At 36.1% G+C, this 23,027-nt stretch overlaps 1 protein-coding gene across 3 annotated transcripts in view; it reads left to right on the forward strand.

The window, feature by feature from the left end:
* Positions 1-22,466, forward strand: part of kremen1 (kringle containing transmembrane protein 1) — a 61,795-nt gene extending 39,329 nt beyond the window's left edge. Inside the window, exons 3-10 of one of the 3 annotated variants that reach the window (XM_082170349.1) lie at positions 841-932; positions 14,493-14,617; positions 15,184-15,337; positions 15,424-15,533; positions 15,643-15,865; positions 17,523-17,708; positions 19,010-19,094; positions 19,396-22,466. In XM_082170349.1, the coding sequence (XP_082026475.1) occupies positions 841-932; positions 14,493-14,617; positions 15,184-15,337; positions 15,424-15,533; positions 15,643-15,865; positions 17,523-17,708; positions 19,010-19,094; positions 19,396-19,552 (1,132 nt within the window). In that variant the 3' untranslated portion in view covers positions 19,553-22,466. Of the gene's footprint in view, positions 1-840; positions 933-14,492; positions 14,618-15,183; positions 15,338-15,423; positions 15,534-15,642; positions 15,866-17,522; positions 17,751-19,009; positions 19,095-19,395 lie in introns of all 3 variants that reach the window. The other 2 variants (XM_082170350.1, XM_082170348.1) reach the window with 2 other exon arrangements.
* Positions 22,467-23,027: the final 561 nt, after the last annotated feature.

A 23,027-nucleotide genomic window follows, 5' to 3' on the forward strand; every position in this document is an offset into this window, starting at 1 on the left:
CACTTTATATTGCATTATATTTATATTATGTCCTAAATGTGCTGAAAGTTCTCTCTTTCTCAGATTGGATAGTCCGAATCATTGTGGTTCATTCAGACTGTTTATTATAATTATCTGGTTTCAGTGGTTTATTAACAATTCACTGATTCATTTGAATCATCATTGAATTGTGTTCTTGAAACTTCCTGACTTTTTTGAAAGTTATATTACACTGTCTGAAAACAAAACAGGGTTCACAAACTGTCTAAATATATTCACCATGGTCCATTTCTGTATATAGTAAAGAGTATAAACTACTGTATATATAATCGCATCTTAGTAATATGTCAACATTTGAACTGCTCTAAAGTTGTTGTTTTTTACATTTGTATCATTAGATATTTGAGTAAGTTGAAACCCAGTACTTACGTTTAAAATTCGGCAAATTCGCTCAAAAAAAAATCCTGTCGTCACTGGCATGCAATCAGTTCTGGGGTAAGCAAGGCCGCAAAGTTGTATCGAATTTGGACGGCCTCCGTCGCGCCGTGGTGACACAATCGGCCTTCCAATTCGCCCTTCGAAGGATGCAGCCTCTGAATTGGGACAACTCAGAATCAGTTTTCAAACAAATCACTTGAATAAATGATTCAGTGATTCACTCATAAAGACAAGTCATTGGTCGCCACCTACTGGTGTAACGATGATACCTGCAGAAAGACTAACTGAAATTATAGCTTGTTTCTGTAGTAGATTCTACTATAGCTATAACTAGCCTAATTTTTCAAAAGAGGAACTTGACTGTTGTTGAACTATTTTGGTTCAAGTAGTTTTCAGTTGTAAACTAGTCTCTTTCTCGCACAGGAACCCAGATGGAGATGTCCGGCCATGGTGTTACATCGCAGATCTTGAGGACGGAATCTACTGGAAATACTGTGATATTCCGACCTGCCAAAGTAAGTGTTTAAAGTGTGGAAAATGACATTGAATCAACAATGAGCACAAGTTAAAGCAGGAACCTGGCCAAAAAACTTTAAGTTCCCATCATCAGGATTATAAAACTGATATGCAAAACCACATTTTTGGGAAGGACTCTAATTGCTCCATCAGAAATCACACTGTCCCAGCATGCACAGATACGATTGCGGTGCTTGTCATCACTTGACGTTTTTGCATTTTCCATCCAGAGTGTACAAGAGCATCTGTGTGTTGAAAGTATGTGTTTACCTCAAAGCTATAGGGTGATTAGATTAATTATTGATGTAGCTGTATTCAGTATTATTTAATATAATCAGTGCAGACTTATCTTTCTTTCTTTCTTGGTATTAGTGAATAAGTCTTTCTGTGCTCGAGGGCATGTATGCGTGTGCATGTGCATACGAGTGCAAACCCATTTTTCTGTCAGTCAGATTTGTATAATCCCACTAAGTGTGTTTTCTACTGTACTGGCAGAGAAAGAGAATGTGGGTGTGTGTGTGTGTAATCTGATATCCCCAGCTCCTCAGTTTCTTCTCACTAATCACACCCCATAAACAAGAGCTGACACACAGTATCACAGGATGGGCATGAATACAAAACTTAACAGCTGTGACAAACACCAGGAAACAATCTCAGTAGTTAGAGCTCACTCTGAAGTTCACTTCTATTACATTTGTGTGATTCTACTGCCATATCAATCATGACAAGTAAATGTGTAAATTAAGGCGGTCAAATTAGCATGTTAATTTAGCTCAATTAATTAGAAAAAAATTAATGGATGACACTGGAGCAATTCAAGCTTAATGTACCATGTTTTGGGGAATCTGCAGCTCCAAAGTTATATTCCATATTTAAGTTGATGCAAACAAAAGTGTGGCTATAGCGGGAAAGTATATTCAGTTCAACTCAGATATCTTATTGTTTTATGGTCCTATAGTTCATGTATTCAAATTAAAGAATTTGCACTTTCTATTTATCAAATATCTTGACAAAACATCACTGTTTATGCAAAAATATAAATCTTTTTTGATTATACTAAAAATACTAACTTTTTTTCAACATTGATAATTAAAAGAAATGTTTCTTAATCACAAATTCAGCGTATTATAATGATTTCTGAAGGAAATTGAAGATTGAAGAAATTGCTACAGAAAATCAGCTTTGCCATTACAGGATGTAAAAAATATATTAAAATAGGTAGTTATTTTAAATTGTAATAATGGTTCACAATATAGTACTGTTTTTATTGTATTTATAATAAAATACATGTAGCCTTTGTGAGCATAAGAGACTTTCAAATAGCAATTAAAAAGTCTTACAGCCCCCAAACTTTTGAACAGTAGTGTATTATATTTTATTTTAGTGCTGGGCAAAGATTAATCGCGATTAATCGCATCCAAAATAAAAGTTTGTGTTTATTTATTTATATATAAATTATTTATATTTATATATAACATAAATTATGTATAAATACATATACAGTACATGCAAATATTTCTTAAATAAATACATGCATATGTGTGTATTTATATATACAAAATAATTATACACAGTACACACACATATATTGTGCAAACACAAACTTTTATTTTGGATGCGATTAATCGCGATTAATTTTGCCCAGCACTATTTTATTTGCTTCCGTTCTTTCCATCCTAAGCTTTAGACTTTCATAAAAATCATTCAGACTACCTTAACAGTGGCATAGGATATATACTGTATATATATATATATATATATATAGAGAGAGAGAGAGAGAGAGAGAGAGAGAGAGGAGAGAGAGAGAGAGAGAGAGAGAGAGAGAGAGAGAGAGAGAGAGAGAGAGAGAGAGAGAGAGAGAGAAATATTTAGTTAAAATCTAGTCAGGATTGTTGTTTATGGCAATCCATCAATTTTATATTTTTTCCCCCCAATCACAGTGCTGGTTTAAGGCCTGCTTCTCAGTATTTTATAGCCCATCTCAGGGTTGTGATGCGTGACTTAAGCTTTAATTTTCCTCCATCTCCGTATTCACTGTCCAGTAGAACTGCACTCACTGACCCATTTCCCAAAAGTGCCATACACACATTAATCTGTCTGGATGCCCAGTATCTCTGTGCCTGAGTGGAGCTAACAATGCCCACCCAACTAATGCCCCTCTGGGCTGAGGCTGTCTTGGACGGCAGGCAAATTTAGGACAGCTTTTGTCACAGCCAGTTGTCTTGAGTCTGGTTTACCGTAAATGTGTTTGTGTGTACCGGCTTGTAACCCATCTGAGTTTTTTTTTCATGTCCCAGATTCCCGTCAGCTCTCAGGGCATCGCCCATATCAAGTACAGTCCTCCGCATGCTCCTGTTTCGGCTTGGATATCATTAGATAGGTCTTGGGTCTTGGGTGGTGCCCTAAAGCCACGATGCCCACAATGTTTGGCAATGAAAGCAAGGTGATTTGTTGGACTTTTTAGTTCCAGGCAGTCTTTATGCTGTAAAATCAGAAAGCAGTCGGCGCAATTGTAGCATCACAATCGACACGCGTACATGCACCCGAGGCTGTTTCCCTATTTGTTATGTGGGATGAAAGAACAGAATTTGCCCCAATCTCCATTAGGCACGCTGTCATGTGCAAAATGACACTTATCTTTGCAGCACGTAGAGAGAGGTAGATTTTCTCCTTTGTTTGTTCTGTTTTGGTGGGGTTTTTTTGTTCTCTGAATAACAATAACCTGTTTTAGATATCTTATCATGTTAACCTTCTGCAGACTTTTTGTCTTTTTACCAACCCGCACACACACATAATTAAGTATTAGTTATAATATCTATAAAAGAAAAGCCTTCCGGTATGTAACGGAGGGACTTGATGTTTATTTATATACTGTCAGCACTGATTCAAATCACTCAATGTGCAGATTAACTTTGGACAGTTATCATGTTTACTTTCACTTTTATAGTATGTGAATATTCAGCATGGAGGTTTAGTGCCAAATAATTGGGATGGTTAACAGTCAAATGTGAGTCATAAGAGAACCAGCTGCATTCCTCACAAATAGGTTGTTTTCTTAAAGCGAACAACAACATTATCTGGTAAAGGTGCATTTTTTTGTCTTTTTAATCAATGGTCATGCTCAGTTTTCAGTCACAGGTGTGTGTGTGTGGGTGTGTGTGACGGTTGGCTCAGGGTGATGTTTGGATTTGCTCTTTAACCTCCTGCAATAACAGATGAGAATATTGGTCTCAGTGCCACATTTATACTGACAGATAGGCTTGAGAATCAAATCTAATAGGAATTTAAGGAATTTAATCATTCTGGGTATGATTCCTTTTCAATTCCGATTCCATTAATTATTCTTTTTTTTTTTTTTTTTTACTTCTAAAGAAGAAATATTTTGAAGAAAAAATGTATACAGTAGTATTTGTACAGTTGTATACTCTTTAAATTTTTTGATATATTTATTAATTTGGTAATTTTTATAAAATGCTACTTCCAAAACTCTATCTTTAACAAGTTGTCATATGAACAACCATTCAGTAACTACTCTGATTCAAATCTCACAAGCCTTACAATAAACAACACAATAGCTTTATATGTTTGATTCTGAAGGGAAATTACTCATAAGATACATTTTTCGGGAATCAGAATACATTGTTTACATGACAACTGCTCTCTCTGGGTCAGCAGCAGCACCAACGCAGATCTGAACGTTCTCTGTTGTCAAAGGAAGATCGACTGGGTGTTTAAATCGAAATCAAGACCTTTAAACGATTAATCATGCAGCTACAGTATATGATTTTATGAATTCCATGCTTTCAATCATGATGTAATTAATCTCATGACTGGCTAAGTAGACAGATGAAGACGTCTGCAAGACGTCTGTTAAAGATCACTTCATCTGTAAAGCATCTGCTGTTTACTAACATCTGATAGACGTCTTTAAGATGTCAGTTTTACATACATTCTAAATCAGAAACATCTTAAAGACATATTCTAAACGTCTATTTGACATCTGATAGGAAACGTCCAATAGACGTATTGCAGATGAGCAAACACTAAAAAATACATCTTCCAGATGTAAACACGCACATCAAATAGACATCTCTGTGATGTACATGTTCAATATTGTTCTTGATACAATATCTTCATTAACAAAACAAAGTACAAAGGCCATATTGCTGTTCTTTTTCCCCACTCAACAGTCTCTCTAAATTCTTAGGGCCGCCGTACCTCATGACCCAGGGCAGGTGCAGCGGGGGTTGAGAGATGAGATCTATACAGCTCTTTTCACTGTTCATTCCTGTTGTTTCACTCCTCCAGCCTCTGAAAACACTTTAATTATTCTGTTTCTATTGAGAACGCCTCCTTCAATCTTTAATTAAGCATGCAGTCACTCCCTGAAGGGCATGGCGGTGAAAAGCATTGATCTCTGCCTCAACTGTGTCATAATACGGCCTCCGGCACGACTAATGCAATGTGCTCACCGCCTTGCAGATGCACGACATGGGAAAGTATGCCGTGAAGTTGCGCAGCAGTCCCCTGTTAAAGGGTCGATGGTATTGTTTGTGTTCCTTGCATGTTGTACTCCAACCGAAGATTTATACTCAAGATGTTTGGAACGACCCTGTTGACTTGTTCCTTTGATTCTCACTTTTTCTCTCTCCCAGTGTAAATCTCAGCTGCTAAATGTATGATAGATACAAGGGTCATGGGTAAAGTGCGGCATAACGCAAACAGAAACTCAGTCAGAAACGCCTGCCTCATAAACAAAGCTACACTGTCAAATTCCCCCGAGCAGAAAATGAAAGCATATTAATAGTCTGTTTTTTGTGGAATGATCCACAACATCAACAAATTAATTTCACTTCGAAGCAGATCCAGCTGTTGTAACTGTACAAAAAAAAGTTAAACCAAAACACATGTATTCTGGGCTGGATAAGTGTATCTGAATTAATGACAGACATGCAGATCTAAAAGCAGGAAAGAGGATGAAGGCTCTTGAATGATTTACCAACAAATCACCAAACCCCAGATGCTTAATATAGTCATTTTATAGGTGTTTTACACCAAACTGTGAAGTGCAGCACTAAAACTAGATAATTGCTAGAGGTTAAAAACCCTCCTCTACCCAAACTGCACTGCGTGTCCCTGAATTGCTGTTCATACAGACAGAAAGCGGAAATGTGAAATGACAATTTCGAAATTATAATTTTAAATCAATGTTTCATTTACAAAATATTTGTATGTAAATTCATTTTATGTTGTGTTTTTAATTTAATTTAATTATTTTTATTTATCTCTTTTGACTCTTGATTTTTTGTTGTTGTATTTTTAGTGTATTTAATGGCCACTATTATTTTATTTCTGTCATCAAGCATCCAGCTCCCTAAATATCAGTATCAATATTAGCTATTAACTCTTTCCTCGCCAGCATTTTAAAAAAAAAGTTGCCAGCCACCACCACAAAATTGTTATATTTTGTTGTATGAATATCTGAACATGCAGTCTATCAAAAGAAAGAACAGACCCTCTACTTTTAAACAATAATAGCTTCATGCTTACTTTCTTTTATCAACACTTGAATGTGGGTTTAATTTTTTTTTTTTTTTGCAACATTTTGAGCAAAATCACATTTTTGTCAAAGTCTGCATCCAGATCGGATTCAGAACGATGATCAAAACATACAGTACTACATGGAGTAGATCGAGTCCATCAACACCCCCAAAACATTGAATTCAGTAAAATTAGGCAGTTTTGATTTAAATGATGTTTAATGTTGACGATCCCGTTATTTTACATATGCATCTGCTTACATGCTATCACTTGTTTCAGCTTCTTCTTCGCATGTGTTTTGATCAGGAGATTCAGTACTCTTTCAGAAGATGTGTAATAGCGCAAGCTTAAAACACAGAGAGCTGGAAAATTCCGTCAATGGCTTGGAAGCGTTGTCTCACAAATGACGGAAATTTCTGTCAATGGCGGGGAAAGAGTAAAAAAAACACACAAAAAAAAAACAGTTCAGTCAACCACTAGTTAAACTCCTACTAACAAACCACTAGTTAGATGAAATGTGCTAGAAGTTCTTGTTATTGTGAGCAGTTTCACTGTTCTATATGATTTGTATCTGCCCACATGCACGAGCATAAAAAAAAAAATTGGCCATTCTAAGAGATTTTGATTAATGCATTGATACTGTCAGCCCACCAGTAACATTAAAGCATCAAGCAAAAGGAACGCCTGCTCCCACCAACAATACAGCAACTAAATGACCTCCACTAATAAAATTGCTGTCAGTGTGAGCGGCCCTTGAGAGCCCTAGGTGTTGACAAGACCGTAGATGTGTTAATGAATTTGTGTTGCAACAGCTAGAAGAATAGGCTATACGTCTGTGGAATAAACCTGTTGATGTGGTGGGAGGTGGTTCTATGTGTGGGTTTGTGTATGGACTTCTCAAAATTAGACTGTTAATATAGTTTTCTGATCTGTTTGGGCTTTATTATTTCAGAAAGGTAACATGCTGTGAGCTCTGGCATCCTTGCTCTCACAATAAGATGCCTGTGGAAAAAGATAAATCACACACGCTATATACTTCTCTCTGTTTGAGATCTTATCATTATTTTTATTAGTGTATTGTATGATTTTATTTGTTGTGGCCCATTTTTAGCTTTTTTTTTTTTTTTACTTTCACATTAATGATTTCAGAGTGCACTATCCATAAACCAAAATAGAATCTGTTTACTCACTTTCCAAACTGTGCAACACAAAGTATGATTTTTTGTTTGTTTGTACTGATCACTCTTTAGATTTAGATTCGTTTTAAAGAATCAGTTCACAAAACTGGTCTAAATGATATATTAATAAATCAGATTTGGAATATAATAAGTTTTGGGTCTGTAACGTTTATTTATTTATTTTTTAGATAGAGGTTTCTTATTGCAGACCAAGGCAGCATTTATCAAAAATACTGTAAAACAGTAATATTGTGAATTATTGAACAGTTTTCAATTTTTTTCTATTTTAAAATGTAATTCACTCCTGTGATGGCATTACTCCAGTCTTCGGTGTCACATGAACCTCCAGATTTTTATATATTTATTTATTTGAAGCTGTGATATATATTTTTTTCTGGATTATTTGATGAATATAAAGTTCAAAAGAGTAGCATTTATTTGTGACAGTACATTTTTGTAACATTTTAAAGGCCTTTACTATCACTTTTGGTCATTTTAATCTATTCTAGCAGATTGAAAGTAGGCCTATTCATTTCTTTCAAAGAAAAAAAACATTTCTGAATGGTAGTGTATAAAGTACCCTACCATAAACGTATCATAAAAGTCATAACATTTATGATACTATTCATTGTTACTACATGAAAAAGAGCGAGCAGCATATTATAAAAATTTCTGTGGAAGACCTAGAGTCCTAGGTTTTGAACAACATGGTGAATAAATGATGACAGAATTACATTTTTTGGATGAACTATCCCTTTAAACATTCAGAAAGACAGACTGTCTTATTAGCAATAACAAAACGTCTTTTTATTATTTCACCCCCTCTCCTCAAGTGTATCTCGGCTCTCAACTAAAAGTGTTCCTGGCAGAGTCTGCAGGGTGTGGCACAGAAACTTATGAATGTATTTTGGAAAAAAGAAACACCCACAATCCTCTGCAAAAAGAAAGAAGAAAAAAACGCACCGCAGATGTCATCTGAATTTATGTCTGTAATTACCTTATTTTAATAACACACAGAGAGAGAGAATGAAAGAGGGAAAGAGAGAGGCCCTCTCAGACACGCTTATCCGCTGTTTCTGCCAAATGCATTTGCCAAGATCTGCAGTGTTTGATGTTGTTGTGTTTGTTATCTGGGTGTTTCTTTCCTTCTTCCTTTTGTCAGTCTCTCTCTCTCTCTCTCTCTCTCTCTCTCTCTCTCTCTCTCTCTCTCTCTCTCTCTCTCTCTCTCTCTCTCTCTGTCTCTCTCTCTCATTTTGAATGCTATTATGTCCGCCTCTCTGCTTCAGTGGACTTGTGACACGTCTTTCACTCTTGCGTCACCCCCATCAAGCCCTGCAATAATGAAAATCTGAATTGTGAAAAGCACGGATGACTCCCCACAGCTGAGATATGATGTGCAATATAAGGCCTGATACCATCGTTTCTGCTCTGAACAATATCTGCGGTTTTAGTGAGCTTAAGAGAATAAAAGTGGTATTTACTGTCGCTGTAGAGTTTTTGAAGATGAGAGTCGAACTGTCACTCTTCAGAAGAGGGTTATTGGGGGTAATTCATGGGTGGCCTTGTGATTAAGGATCGGGTTGAAATTGGAAAAGTTATCGTACATGCACTGTACAAGTTACACGTGGTTACAAAGGAGTACAGGCTTGCTACTTCAACATTTCTGAGATATTGGGCCATTTAAGTCAACATAAGTGTTGTTTTAGTACACTCAAAAAACTTTTTAAGCCTTTTTTTGAACATTTACTTCAATATGTAACGTATATTTCAATTAATATTTTCAATTAAAATGTAATTGAATAATCTGTGCGTATTTTAATTGAATAATTTATTTTTGAGTGTATTATTTAGATGCTATTATATTAAATAATATTAATGAATATTTTGAATTTAATTTTTTATATTTTTTACTTTTATTTATTTTAATTTTTAAGTTTGAGTAATTTTGTGTGCTTTTGTCATATTATTTTTTTGACAGTTCTATTTAGCTTTTTATTTATTTTTATTAAAATTGTAGTACTTTTTAGTAAACTTATTTTATGTCAGTCATTTGTCATCTCTTATTTTTGTTTGCATTTTTTAAGTTTAAGGTTTTCATCTAATATTAATATTTTATTTCAACATTATTTCAATTTACAAAAACAATTTTTAATAGTTTCAGTTAACAATAACCACACTTTATCAAAATGAAATCAAAATTGACCCCATTTGCTTTTTTTGTAACATTTCAGCGTGGTGGCGAAGATATAAACAACACAAAAAACGAAGGTAAAAGCGGCAGCCCCTCAGGGACGACTGCCACCACATATAAACATAACATAAATAGTCCAGGCCTGGTCCTCTCTCATCCTTCACTGTCGTCGCTCCTCCTTTTATCAATCCGGAGCTCCTCCGTGAGATACTCGAGACCGGTGTGGCGTGCAGGTGACACCTGTCCTGTCCTGTCCTGTCCTGTCCTGTCCTGTCCTGTCCTGTCCTGTCCTGTCCTGTCCTGTCCTGTCTTGTCCTGTCCTGTCCTGTCCTGTCCTGCTTGCCACATGTTCCTTGTTAGTTGGGGTAGCAGCTGGGTCTATGCTGACTCTGCGCTCGCAAAAACATAAAGGCTGCACTTGAGTTTTTCCAATAGTCTGAAAATCCCTTATCAGAAAATGTACATAGGAAAAATACATTTTATTGCATTTTTAAATAATTAATCACACTAAATTAGTATTAGCTTTACAGCTCTACTTGCAATATGAAAAGGTCACTGCCATTTTTAGAATGAGATCGTAATCTGATGTGTTTTTCAAACTGTTACGATCTATGCCTGTAAGCTGTACATCAGGGTGAAGCGAGTTTTCTTCTTTCTTTTGTCATTAGCAGATAGTTTTCCTCTAAAGTGATTTACTGTGAACTAACTCATGTCTCTTGCTCAAGGGCACACTTGTAAATGTCATCAGAGTTCCTTGGCTGCCCCTAACGCCAATCAAACCAGCAATCTTTAAAAAAAACATTGAATAGATATTTCATCATGGGCCTGCGTAGTATCAAATATCACTGTGTGTTTTTGTGAGGCATTTAATAATTTTATGTATTTCAGCAGTGGAACCAGCCACATTCCCAACTGCGTTTAATTTAAGACTCCAGTTCTTTCCATGTTAAGATGCAGATGCAGGCCTGTAAAAAATAGACGTGTGTGTGTGTGTGTGTGTGTGTGTGTGTGTGTGTGTGTGTGTGTGTGTGTGTGTGTGTGTGTGTGTGTGTGTGTGTGCATGCGTTGCATCTTTCCATTGTGAAAGTGTGTGTTTCCTGAAAGCCGTATCTGGATGCGAGCCAGTCTAAACGAGGCACATTAACACACGTAATGCCATTGCGTTCGCCAGCCAAGCGCCTTATAAAATCTTCAAATTCCACTCTACACTTTGAAGTCGATTGTATTACTTTTAAAGCATGGATATTTGCAGTTGTTGCCCATGTTCAGCACATCTTAACTGCATGAGGTACGTTCTGCAAATCTCTTTTGAAGTTTTCTGAGGTAAGTTAACTAAAAAAACATGGTGTTGCCTAAAACAGCAGCTGCGTTGGTGAAAGAGATGAGTCCTTTTTTGTGCAGGGGGAAGCAAACCCAGTGCGTGATGAGAGGTAAAGGACAGATAAATTGATGGTAAAGTACAATCACTCTGTCAGAAGCAGAAGACCTGCGGTCTTTAATCTTGCATGAGCCCTGGAGAGCAGAATGCCCTGCTTTCAAGTTCAGAGCTATTGCCATTGAAGTGGCAAAGGAACGGCCAAGAGAAATACTCTCTTTTTCCCCCTCTTCTCTAGGCATCCGAGAGTGAAAAATGAGTTTCTGTTCTCTGTAAAAGCATATCAGTGTAATTAAGGCTTTTGTCCTCTATCTAACGATCATAATTACATGCAGTCTTCCATTTAATTTCCACCCAGAAATTCCTCGCTGGCAGCGATGGATCATCTTCAGATCCAGTCCACTAGAACAGGCCCGTGTTTGACTCAACACCGCTCATGTGGATATTGTTCCAGATTTATGAGGGGGAGGAACACGCTGCACTGCAGTTTGTGGTGGTTTTTTACACTCTGATTAATAAGAGGAACAGACTGTGGATTATATTGTACATGTCTGTGTTTAGACAAGCATGAAAGTTGTAGGGTTTGCACAGTCTTTGTCTGTTCAGCTCTACTTAGTCTTTAGCTGACATTTATGTTATGGTCATTTTGAATATTATATTTGCATACAAAGGAAAACAGATTTTTTTTTTCTCTTATGAAATAAGAGCCTAATTAATCTTCATTGAAATGGCAAATTTTGTATTATGCGACACAATGCGTCAAATAGAACATATTAGATGTTTAATAGTTTTTTATACTGATGAGATTTCACTCCCTCCACAATCGACCCTGACCGTTTAAGGAAACTTAGATACAAAAAAGAAACGGTCATGGCATATGTCATAATTGTATTAATGATGTCACAATGGCATTAATCATTAATATGCAACTGAGGGGCCATTTACACGACACTGTTTTCATCTTTTTATGCATTTTGGCCGTTCATTTACACGACAACAACGTTTTGGGAGCCTGAAAACGTTAACTTTTGAAAACGATACCATTATCGTCTCCATGTAAACTACAAAAACTCGTGAAAACGGTGACGTCATGCGCGTGACATCGCCAGATGGTGCAAAATGGTCGTGTTTTTGGATCAAGAAATTGTAACAAACAAATTTTTTTTATAAAAGTTTATAATATGTCCTCCTTAAATTGTGTATTTATTAGTTGACATTGCCTTTAATAATGACTTTGTTTGTTTATTTTCAGCAAACCCACTCGAGATCTATTTATATGGAGATGAATTTTACTGTCATGATCTGTTGTAGTAGTTAATCTGTGTGTGTGTGTTTTGACTGACTGCATAAACTTCATTATCAAACTTTTCCTGCTGTAATTTCACTGTTCATCAAACAGCGTGAAATATTTCAGTAAAACACTTTCACACAGATACAGAGAAACAGAATGTGTGTGCGTGTGTGTGCGTGTGCGTGTGTGTGTGTGTGTGTGTGTGTGTGTGTGTGTGTGTGTGTGTGTGTGTGTGTGTGTGTGTGTGTGTGTGTGTGTGTGTGTGTGTGTGTGTGGCCTGAGTTAGCCCCAACGTGTATCCCTTTGAAAACAAAACTTTTCATTGTATCCAGCGAGCGGAACAAGGCCTGTGCAAGTGCTGACTTGTGCTGAGATGTGTTCTTGAAGAGTTCTGTAGTGTCTGAGAGTGTATTTTTTAATCCTTATCACCAGTCTGCAATCAAACCTTTCACTATTTAACCTACTCTGTCATCTAAATGGTTCTTTAAAACTCTTCAGATAGAACAGATACACTTACGTTCACACAAACAAATCCCAATCATCCATTCATTTCTTGCATAAAAGGCATGTAACTTTATGTGTGTGCTGAATTCCTCTGTATGGTTGCTGGGTGCTCTGAATGGTTTTAGCGCATTGCTATGAAGTTGCTAGGTTTTTATGGCTGGTTGCTATAAGGGATGGGCGATAAACAATATCACATTGAGATTGCGATGAAATTTACATCGATGACGATAATAAGCTCTGGATATTAATCTAACAGTCTATCATGCAGCAGAAATAAACGCGTCATCAGCCAGTCAGTGCATGTCGCTAATAAGTTATTTTTCCGCATGTCTCTGTGAATGAGCAGCCAGGTTTTGTCTGATAACAAACTCACACAGGTGACGCTCATGGTGTTTTAAGCATCTGCCGTCTCAATATATGAGGACATGAACACATGAACTTCATCTCCAGAGCTACTTTGAGATTCTCTTCACAAGCTTTTCACCGTTTCATTCAAGAGACTTAAACAAAACAAAAAGATCTTCACGACAAACTGTCAAAATAAAAGTTTGGTTTAACTTTAAGAAATTATGACAGAAGTATGTCACTACTGTATACTAAAATGTGCTTCTAAAAGTATTAATAATAACATTATTATTTCTAAGGAATATCATACAACCAATATATTTTTTTTTTTCTTTTTTTTTTTTGTAAATTAATTGTTATATTTTCATTTCACATAGTAGGGCATTAAAGTCGACTAGTCTGTGCCTCGACCAAACAAGTTTACATTCATTCTCAAGGTCTGACAAATATGTGGTGGAAAGCATTTCCTTTCCCATTAATGGTATATGAATATCATGATAAATATTGATAATGCATGAAATGGAAGAAAAACAATGTGATAATATTTTGCCTTAGTTGCTATATCTCCTTGCACTCCCAGCCCCAAGTTTTTCCATGCCAAAAAAAAATATACTACCAAAAATGGCCTAAACTGACCTTGCTGGTTTAAGATGGTCTTCAGCGGGTTGGCAAGCTGATTTCTAGTTGTTTCATGTAGATAATAGAACACACACTTAATGGCACCGACATGGACTTGCAGACATTTTCTCTCTGTCTCTCTTTTTCTTTCTGACCTCTGTGTTCTCTCACCCTGAGATCTCATTCAGTTTATAATTAACAAACCCCCCAGAATCCATCTGTGCATTCCCTTAGGATGAGGTTTAGTCACATACGGCACTCTTCGTTCTCACACTGTTTGGGCCATGCGTGCTGTTTTAATCATAGTTCATAAAACACCTCAGTCTTTAAGACACGCTTCCAGATGATTTACCGGCAGAAGGAAGTTAATGATTTGCAAGTGTGTCTGTTATTGCATTTAATAGTGGCTGATGTTTCTAAATTTCTACATGGGCATAAGGCTCTAATATGGCCATGTCATGTTTTCCAGTGATTTTTTAAAAATATGTTTGCATTTTTTGTCTCTTTCTCTTTCAGTGCCTGGTAATCTGGGCTGTTTTAAGGACAGCGGCGATCCAACACCTCTATCCGGAGGCTACCAGACCTCCAACAAACTCACCATTCAGAACTGCATCAGCTTCTGCCGCAACCAAAGATACAAGGTACCAGTTTCACTATGGGACATGCATACAATAGAAAGCACATTAATATAGAATCATGTGTAGTCATGTGTACATATATTGGTTCCTTCACAAAAGCAATGAATGTGGCTTGTCCAGTCAGATTTTATAGCTAAAATTATGTATTTTCTATAAAACACGTTACCTCTTTATGACAAAAATAGGTAATTTTTCATCCCAAAATCAGAACCAGAAATTTTATTTAGCACAAAGTCTAAATGTATGCTAGATAAATGTATAAAAAAAAATATATATATATACATATATATATATATATATATATATATATATATATACTTAAAATTACTTGCATGACCTTTTCTATACAATTGTGATTTTAGTAAATTTTTCCACAGTTAATGACTCAGCAAAAAAAAAAGGAGACCAAAAATTAATAATATTTGTCCAAGATGTAATCATGTGCATCTGCTTGTGTGGGATGAAATCAATGATATATATTGTATTTTGCTTACTTTTTCTGATTGCCTGCACGCTTGGATTGTCCAGACATGAGAGAATTATGATAATTTGTGAATACTTTTTTTCAGCTCGCCGGTATGGAATCCGGCTATGCTTGTTTCTGTGGCAACGACCTTGATTATCATCGTCACGGTGATGCTCCGAGCACAGAGTGTAACCATGTGTGTTTTGGAGACCACACCCAGCCATGTGGAGGCGACGGACGTGTCATAGTCTTCGACAGTAAGTTTTCATAGTCTAATTACTTGTGCAAGGACGCGGACTAGCAAGTTAAGGAAAAAACTGAAGCTGTCACTTTACTCCTATAGCAAAAGTAGGCGCTTGTGGAGGAAACTACACATCGCCCTCTGCAGTAATATACTCTCCTGACTTCCCAGACAAATACAGACCTGGCAGGGTCTGCTACTGGACCATTCAGGTATAATCTTTTAATTTCCTAATGGAGAGAGAGCCTACTAGAGCCAAAACACATTATATGTATCTGGCATACTGACAGCTGTCTTATCTTTGTCATGTTGCTCTTCCAGGTTCCAGGTGCTTCCGTCCTTCTGTTCAACTTTACTTTCTTCAATATCGTGGACCAGACTGATATGGTGGAACTGTTGGATGGAAACTCCAATCGGGTGGTGGCACGATTCGATGGCCGCAATCCACCGCGGGACATCGTGAACATCACTGCAGACTTTGTCATTTTGTATTTTTTCTCAGATAGGACAAATGAGGCACAGGGATTTTCTGTTCTTTATCACGGTGAGGATTTCTTTTGATTTATATTTGGAAACATTTGACTGTCCACTTTTATATATGGTCATATCACTAAAAATGTTACAAAAAAGTGTGTGAAATTGAAATCTACATACATATATTCTAAAAGTTTGGAGTCAGTAAGATTTCTTTTTATTATTTTTTTTTACTTTTTGTCTTTTTCATCGGTAACACTTTATAATAAGGTTTCATTAGTTAACATGAACTAAGAATTAACAATACTTCTACAGAATTTATAATTTTTAGTTAATGTTAATTTCAACATTTAATAATAAATTATTAAAATCAAATGTTGTATTTGTTAACATTAGTTAAAGCACTGTGAACTAACATGAACAAACAATGAACGACTGTGCTTTTATTAACTAACATTAACAAAGATTAATAAATACTGCAATAAATGTGTTGCTCATTGTTAGTTCATGTTAGTTAATACATTAACTAATGTTAGCAAATGATCCTTATTGCAAAGTGTTACCTTTTTATCAATACTTCTATTCAGCAAATACATTAAATTGATCAAAAATAACAGTAAAGACATTTATAATGTTACAAAAGATTTATATTTCAAATAAATGCTGTTCTTTTCACTTTCTACAATTTTTTTTTTACAAAATGTATCACAGTTTTCACAACTAGCACAAATGTTTTCAACAGTGATAATAGTAAGTAATGTTTCTTGAGCTATAGCATATTAGAATCATTTCTGAAGGATCATGTGACTGAAGACTGGAAAAAATATTCAGAAAATTCAGCTTTGACGTCACAGGAATAAATTACTTAATATATTTAAATATATTAAATATATTTTATTTTAATATATTGTTAAAAAATACACACACAAACACACACATATATTCTATTTTTACCTTTACAACTTATTTTAAAGAATTTTTCTCAATATTACTGCTTTTACTGTATTTTTGATCAAATAAATGCAGCTTTAGTGAGTATTAGAGACTTAAATAAAAATTAAAAATAAAATAAAAAACATTTAAAAAAACCTTACTGAGTCAAACTTTTGATTAGTGAATTTGACGACACATAAAGCCTCTACTCAAAGCTAAGAGACACAAACTAAAAATAACATAACTCTAAAATCATGCATCATATGATGTTACTAAACACACTCTGCTGTTTCTATGAGTTTAAAATGGTAATATAAAAAGAAAAAAAAAAGAAGCGAAATATGTGTAAGCAGCACTCTCTGGATGCTTTTTTGTCATATCTATACAATTTTCAGACACGCTGTCACTTTCTGTTGTGTTGTTTTGGGAGGCAGAGTTCAATAACCACAATCTGAGGAAGAATAAAAGGGAGTGGGAAGTATGAAATGGAAAAAGGTTTTTCTGAAAGAAAAGGTCAAGAAGCAAATTGGCTTTCACTATTCACAGAGCCCTTTCCCCCTGCAGGCAGAGTTTGATTCAAACACCACATACTGTGTTTATATCTGCGTCTACAACGCTGAATGAGAGACGTGATCTTTTTTTGAAAGAGCTTTGAAATCTCTCTCCGTGATGTCCTGAGGGACGTCAATAGAAACGTTATGAATTTTAATCAGATGATCAGCATATCTTAACAAGGAATTTTTGGGTTCTGTTCGTGTTTCATTGGCTGATTACCACATATGAACTCTCCACAGCTTTAAGCAATCAAGGAGTCAGACCTGTGGAAGAGGATGACGATGGTGATGAAGAGGACACCAGTACAGTGCGGCCTGGTACGGGAAGCACTACAGCAAAATCAAATACCAGTCAGAGTGGAAAATCCTCGCTCCTGTACTCACATCAATCACATGTAATCACATCAAGTCCTGCAAACATGCCAGGTCAGTGGCCTGGACCGGGCCGGACCACAGGCCACAGCACCAGTATGTGTCCAGTTCTCTTCTTTTTGCTTCAGATCTGCTACGTTCCTCACTTTTTTATAATAAATATAAAAAATATAGCCTGATAGCCTGGTGAGATTACGTAACAATTTAGTTGCATACTGTATTAAACAACAACAACAACAACAACAACAAAAAAAACTGAAAACCTAAAAATGATATCCCTGTACTTTTCAGATTCAATATATATCTTGATATTTATGTATTTGCTCAGTAATTTGTTTGCAAATATATTGGAAATGTATTTAATAAACTAATTTGTTAAAAAAATGAAGACAAGAATTTTTTTTTTTTTTTTACAATTTTTGATTTATATACTCCAATATTACCATACATAGTAATACAAAGCACTAATAATAAGAAGAAATGTTACTTGAGCACCAAATCAGCGTATTAGAATGATTTCTGAAGGATCATGTGACACTGAAGACTGGAGTAATGATGCTGAAAATTCAGCTTTGACATCACAGGAATAAATTACATTTTAAAATATATTCAAATAGAAAACAGTCATTTTTAAATTGTAATAATATATCACAATATTGCTGTTTTACTGTATTTTTAATCAAATAAATTGTGAACATGAGACTTTAAAAAAATCTTACTGATCTCAAGCTTTTCAACTGTAGAATTTATTGGATTAAATCTTTTTTGAAGTGTATATGCAACAGAGCAACTTCTGAAAACATTTTTGCTATTAAAGTTTAAATCAGAAATGCTTTTAAACATATTAAAGATAACAAAACTAGTCTAATAACACAGTCTTTAGGGAACCTACTGGCCATGTAAATTCTCCTGTGAAACACATGAGATCACATGTGAAACACATGTTGAACACATGAAATGAATGTGGTTTTTCCATAAGGGGTATATTGAATATTAATAACTACATTTAGTGTTACTATAATATACTGTGGTAACATTAGCCACGACTGTTAAAAGATAAATAAATTGAAAAAAAAGACTGTGAAAGCTTCCTTGGGAGATCCCACATTATGATTTTACAGTCTTAACTTTACTGTAATGTTGGAGCTGGCAAAATGGCTATCATGTTAATTTATTTATTTTGTTGGTTTTAAAATTTTTGCTTTTAGCTCTGTGCTTTACATTTCTTAGCTAGCCACTCTTTATACTAGTACTTGAGTTTTCGCTAGTGATAGCCTTCCCTTTTAGTACAACTGTAATTATGAGGCTGCATTAGTTTTACTGTCTGTCACTAATAAACATGTCATGTTTTACAGTGTGGACCATATACGCATTAGCTGCTCTGCTAACGCTAACAGTCATAGCCATGGTAGCTAAGCTGCTCCTGCATCTTACTGTAAAGTAAGTACAAATGCTACAAACGAAATATATTTTATAAAGTTTTTCGATTTGAGATGCCATTATTAAGCATGAGATGAAGAATTGTTATGAAATTGACTAGCTTATAGAAGGTTTTATTGCAGGTACAAGGAAGTTGTGCAGGTTTATCACTGCACTGTTGTCAGATTTATAGTCTATTTTTGCTCATAATGGATGTTCGCCTGTACGATTTGCATGTCATTTGTTTTTTACCAGGCATATTGCAGCACATAAAAGTGTGATGTGAATCAATCGTCTTTTTGTGTTTGTCGCCCCCTCTCAGATCCCCATCCATCCCGTCAATCAGCGGGTCAGATTCGTGTGCGCAGAGCACTACGTCTGAACCCTGGATCATCTTCTACAGACCTTCCACCATCTCTCTGTTTAAGAAGAAACTCAAGAACCACCATGGAGACCTCAGCCCTCTCGTGGGAAACTAACCTCAACGCCTCTGACCTCTACGGCTGCTTTAGCCCCCTAAAAGATGCACACACTGTACGCAATGCTGGTCTTCTGCTGCTGGGCGTTGGAAAGGGATCCGACCGATCCCTACTTCACTTCAAATGACCAGCGCAGGGCCCAGTCTAAACGTGCCAATCGGTTGTTGGTAAGAAACAAATAAACTGCGCAAAATGAGCTGGCCAATGCGCTTACTCTCAATTTGCATCTCAACAAATCATGTGACAGGTGCACATATAAACCAAGCGATTTGATTAGCAAAGGAGTGCTGGAATGTTTCTGTTGCCACAGACCAAAACGAACAAATGACCAATGGCGAAAAATGGATAAAGTGGCCCAGCTGTTTCTTTCTCTGCTTTCACAGAAGTGATCAACCGATAAGCGTCTGCATTAAAGAAAGCGTGAGACTCCAATGTGGAGCACACTGAAAGACAAAACCACTTACATAACCAAAAAAGAAAAAGAAAAAAAAAATCCACGGAGCCCCTCTGGACGAGAGATACGATTCTGCTTCATTCGCTCTTTAACCTCTAATGTAGGTCACCTGTTGTTGAGGAGCACAGAACTCCTTTCTTCAGATGTAAGAGAGCTGGCTGAACCGGCGGAGGATTGATGTCACAATCATGTCGAGAGCAATTCAGACTCAAAGTGAACAACAAAAAAGTCGAGAGAGAGAGAGAATAGGCGAGATGGACTGCGGAGAACCAAAGCCAGAAATTGCTACAAGTTGGGCAATGTTCAAAACGAGCTGTAGTTCAGACATCCCTATGGACCTCGCTTTCGTCTCTCATCGTTTGTGTTGGGTTTTGATCTTTCTGCATTGCCTTTAAGTGCCTTCAGGACTGAAAAAAACTCTTGTCTGTCTTTTAAGCTGTCATAATGTCTCGATGGTGTAAAAACATTGATCCTTTGGAGCATTGAATTGCAAATGAGAATAGGCACTAAGGGAGTGTTTTTTTTTTCTTGGGGATTCTCAAGATAAATGTAGTCCTGTGGGTGTCATTGGGGCATATTATTCTTGTCAGGTTTTCGACTTGAGCAAGAGAAGCATTGTGATGAACATTGTGTAATTCTTTCTATGTGGGAACAATCGAACGTCATCCCCTTTCATTTCACTCCCCAACAGAGGCTGTGGTGAAATTCTTCCAAAACAATTTGCTCTTTCTCCCCCTTTACCACAACTCGAGCTCTCACATTCTGAAGCACTTTTCCAGCCAGCCAAAAACCATGCGGATCACTGCACCGCTAGCTGCGAGGATTGCAAAGGAACGCGCAAACCGGTTAAAGGGCTGGTTCACCCAAAAGTGAAAATTCTGTCAGCATGTATAACGTTCTTAGAACACAAAAGAAGATATTTTCAGTGAATGTTTCAATTGTTTTTGTCCAAGTCAGTGGGATCCAAAACAACATTGGGCCTCATTCATGAAAAGTCTTTTGTGCAAATTTGTTCATAAAGCGAAAGTGTTCTTTTTTTTTTTATGTTAGTTGGTATGAAAAAAACGTACACCTGCTCCCAACCACACGTACATGGTGCGTAAAACATCCAGATGTTAACATTAGTTAAATGTGGAAATAAGTGTAATATATAAAACACAAATTATTGAAAGTGGTTGTGTAATCCATTTTCTTTTTTATTGTTATAGATTACACCAATAGTATTTGCCTGCAAGCATAACACTTTCATGTAATAATTCATTTTAATTCAAATGTGTATGTGCGTCCCTTTTTACAAATGATTGTTTAACTATCAAAGTTGAGGATGATGATGTGTTTGTGAATTCAGTCACAAATTACTCAGAATTTACTCTTACATTTTTGAAAATTTCATGAATGAGGCCCAGTGTTCTCAAATGACTTTCAATGTATGGACAAAAAAGTAGGCCTATATGAAAACAGAAATTTCATTTCTGAGTAAACTATCCTGTTGTGTCATCATGACATTTAGCTTGCGGTTTACAGCACTTTCACAGCCATTAGTCACAGGTCAACCATTTTGTACTTAGTGCTGTGAGTAGTACTTAATGTAAGTTTTAGTGATATTGTAAAGACCCTTCATTCATAAATCCCTTTGAGGACATTCAGTATATAATCTGACACATGGGGGAGCAGCATTGCATTTTTTGTGGGTATGTCACTAATGCTGTACCTACAAAAACGAATGAACAAAATCACTACATTTTGCACTTTATTACCGAAGTACTTATCTTATGTAATGTTTTAGGGGCAACCTTTTTAAAACTATGATTATATCACAACTTGCATCTTTTGAAAACCAATACCTTGTATAAGAAAACAAATCTGCAATAAGACCTCAGCTAAGCAAGCCACCCACCCAATTCAAGTGCAAAGATCTCGCTTTACCTCAATATAAGTGTGTTTGTCTGCACTCTGTTAATTAATGCATACTTCATCATAACCTTAGCTCTGCAGTGCCTGAGGCTGCCCATGCATACTAAAGTGTCACCGGTCACAGAGAGAGAGACAAACCCAAAGTGACAGGTTAAATCCAACAAGGTCAAATTCATCTGGAAAGGCTGGTGAATAATGCAGAAACCAGTCGTCCATTTAGATCGCAAAGCAGAACGCCGTAACACTTTTAGCAGTGGGGAAAAAAGTGTCATATCCTTCTGTGGTTTATCACAATGCCACTGGGCCTTCCTTCTGAGAAACCAAGATAGGAATCCCTACAATTTTGGGAAAGGGTGCTTCCAGGGATAATAAAAAAAGATGTTGTTTTCATGGAATTGTAAATAAAATAGTGAGAATTTTAATTTATACCATAAATTATTGTTATTTTGGATGTAAAATGGGATATAATCTATCTTTTGTATAAGTTACCTTTGTAGTTTTTATTTAATGTGTCCTGAGTGCGAAAATAAATATGCATGTTTCTTATGCCTGTCGTGTTTGCTTTGTATACATCATGAGTTGTCACTGATGCTATTTTTTTTAATGATGTCATGCAATAATTTACATAGAGGTAAGAAGAGAGCGAGAGAGAGGGAATTTACAATGCAAATTAGATCCTTCGGGAGACTCCAAAATTTGCTTGTAAGATGACCAAAGTTTCATGCACAACCACAGCGTTTTATTAAACAGACATGAAAAAGGGAGAAATATGCAAACAAGCATGTAGTTGAAAACTAGACAGATCTCCAAAACAACATCTGCTGAAGAGGAAAAAAAAGTGAAGGAAGGAAGAAATTCAGCTCTGATGTTTTCTGCGTTGGTTAAATGCTTATCAGATAAAATGACTACCAGACGTAGAGTGGATGCACAAACAAAGCCTGTATTACAGGCCCCATGTGTAAGCCATTTCCCCTGTGTGTGTGTGTGTGTGGGGCTGCCCACCTGCAGATGTTCATGGTATGTGAGGTGAACACATTCAGAGTATTACAATACTCTACAACACAAACATAAATCACAAAATAAATCAAATTTATCAATGAGTTTTTT

The sequence above is a fragment of the Leuciscus leuciscus genome (genome assembly GCF_965113295.1).
Source record: "Leuciscus leuciscus genome assembly, chromosome: 5".
Classification (NCBI taxonomy): domain Eukaryota; kingdom Metazoa; phylum Chordata; class Actinopteri; order Cypriniformes; family Leuciscidae; genus Leuciscus; species Leuciscus leuciscus.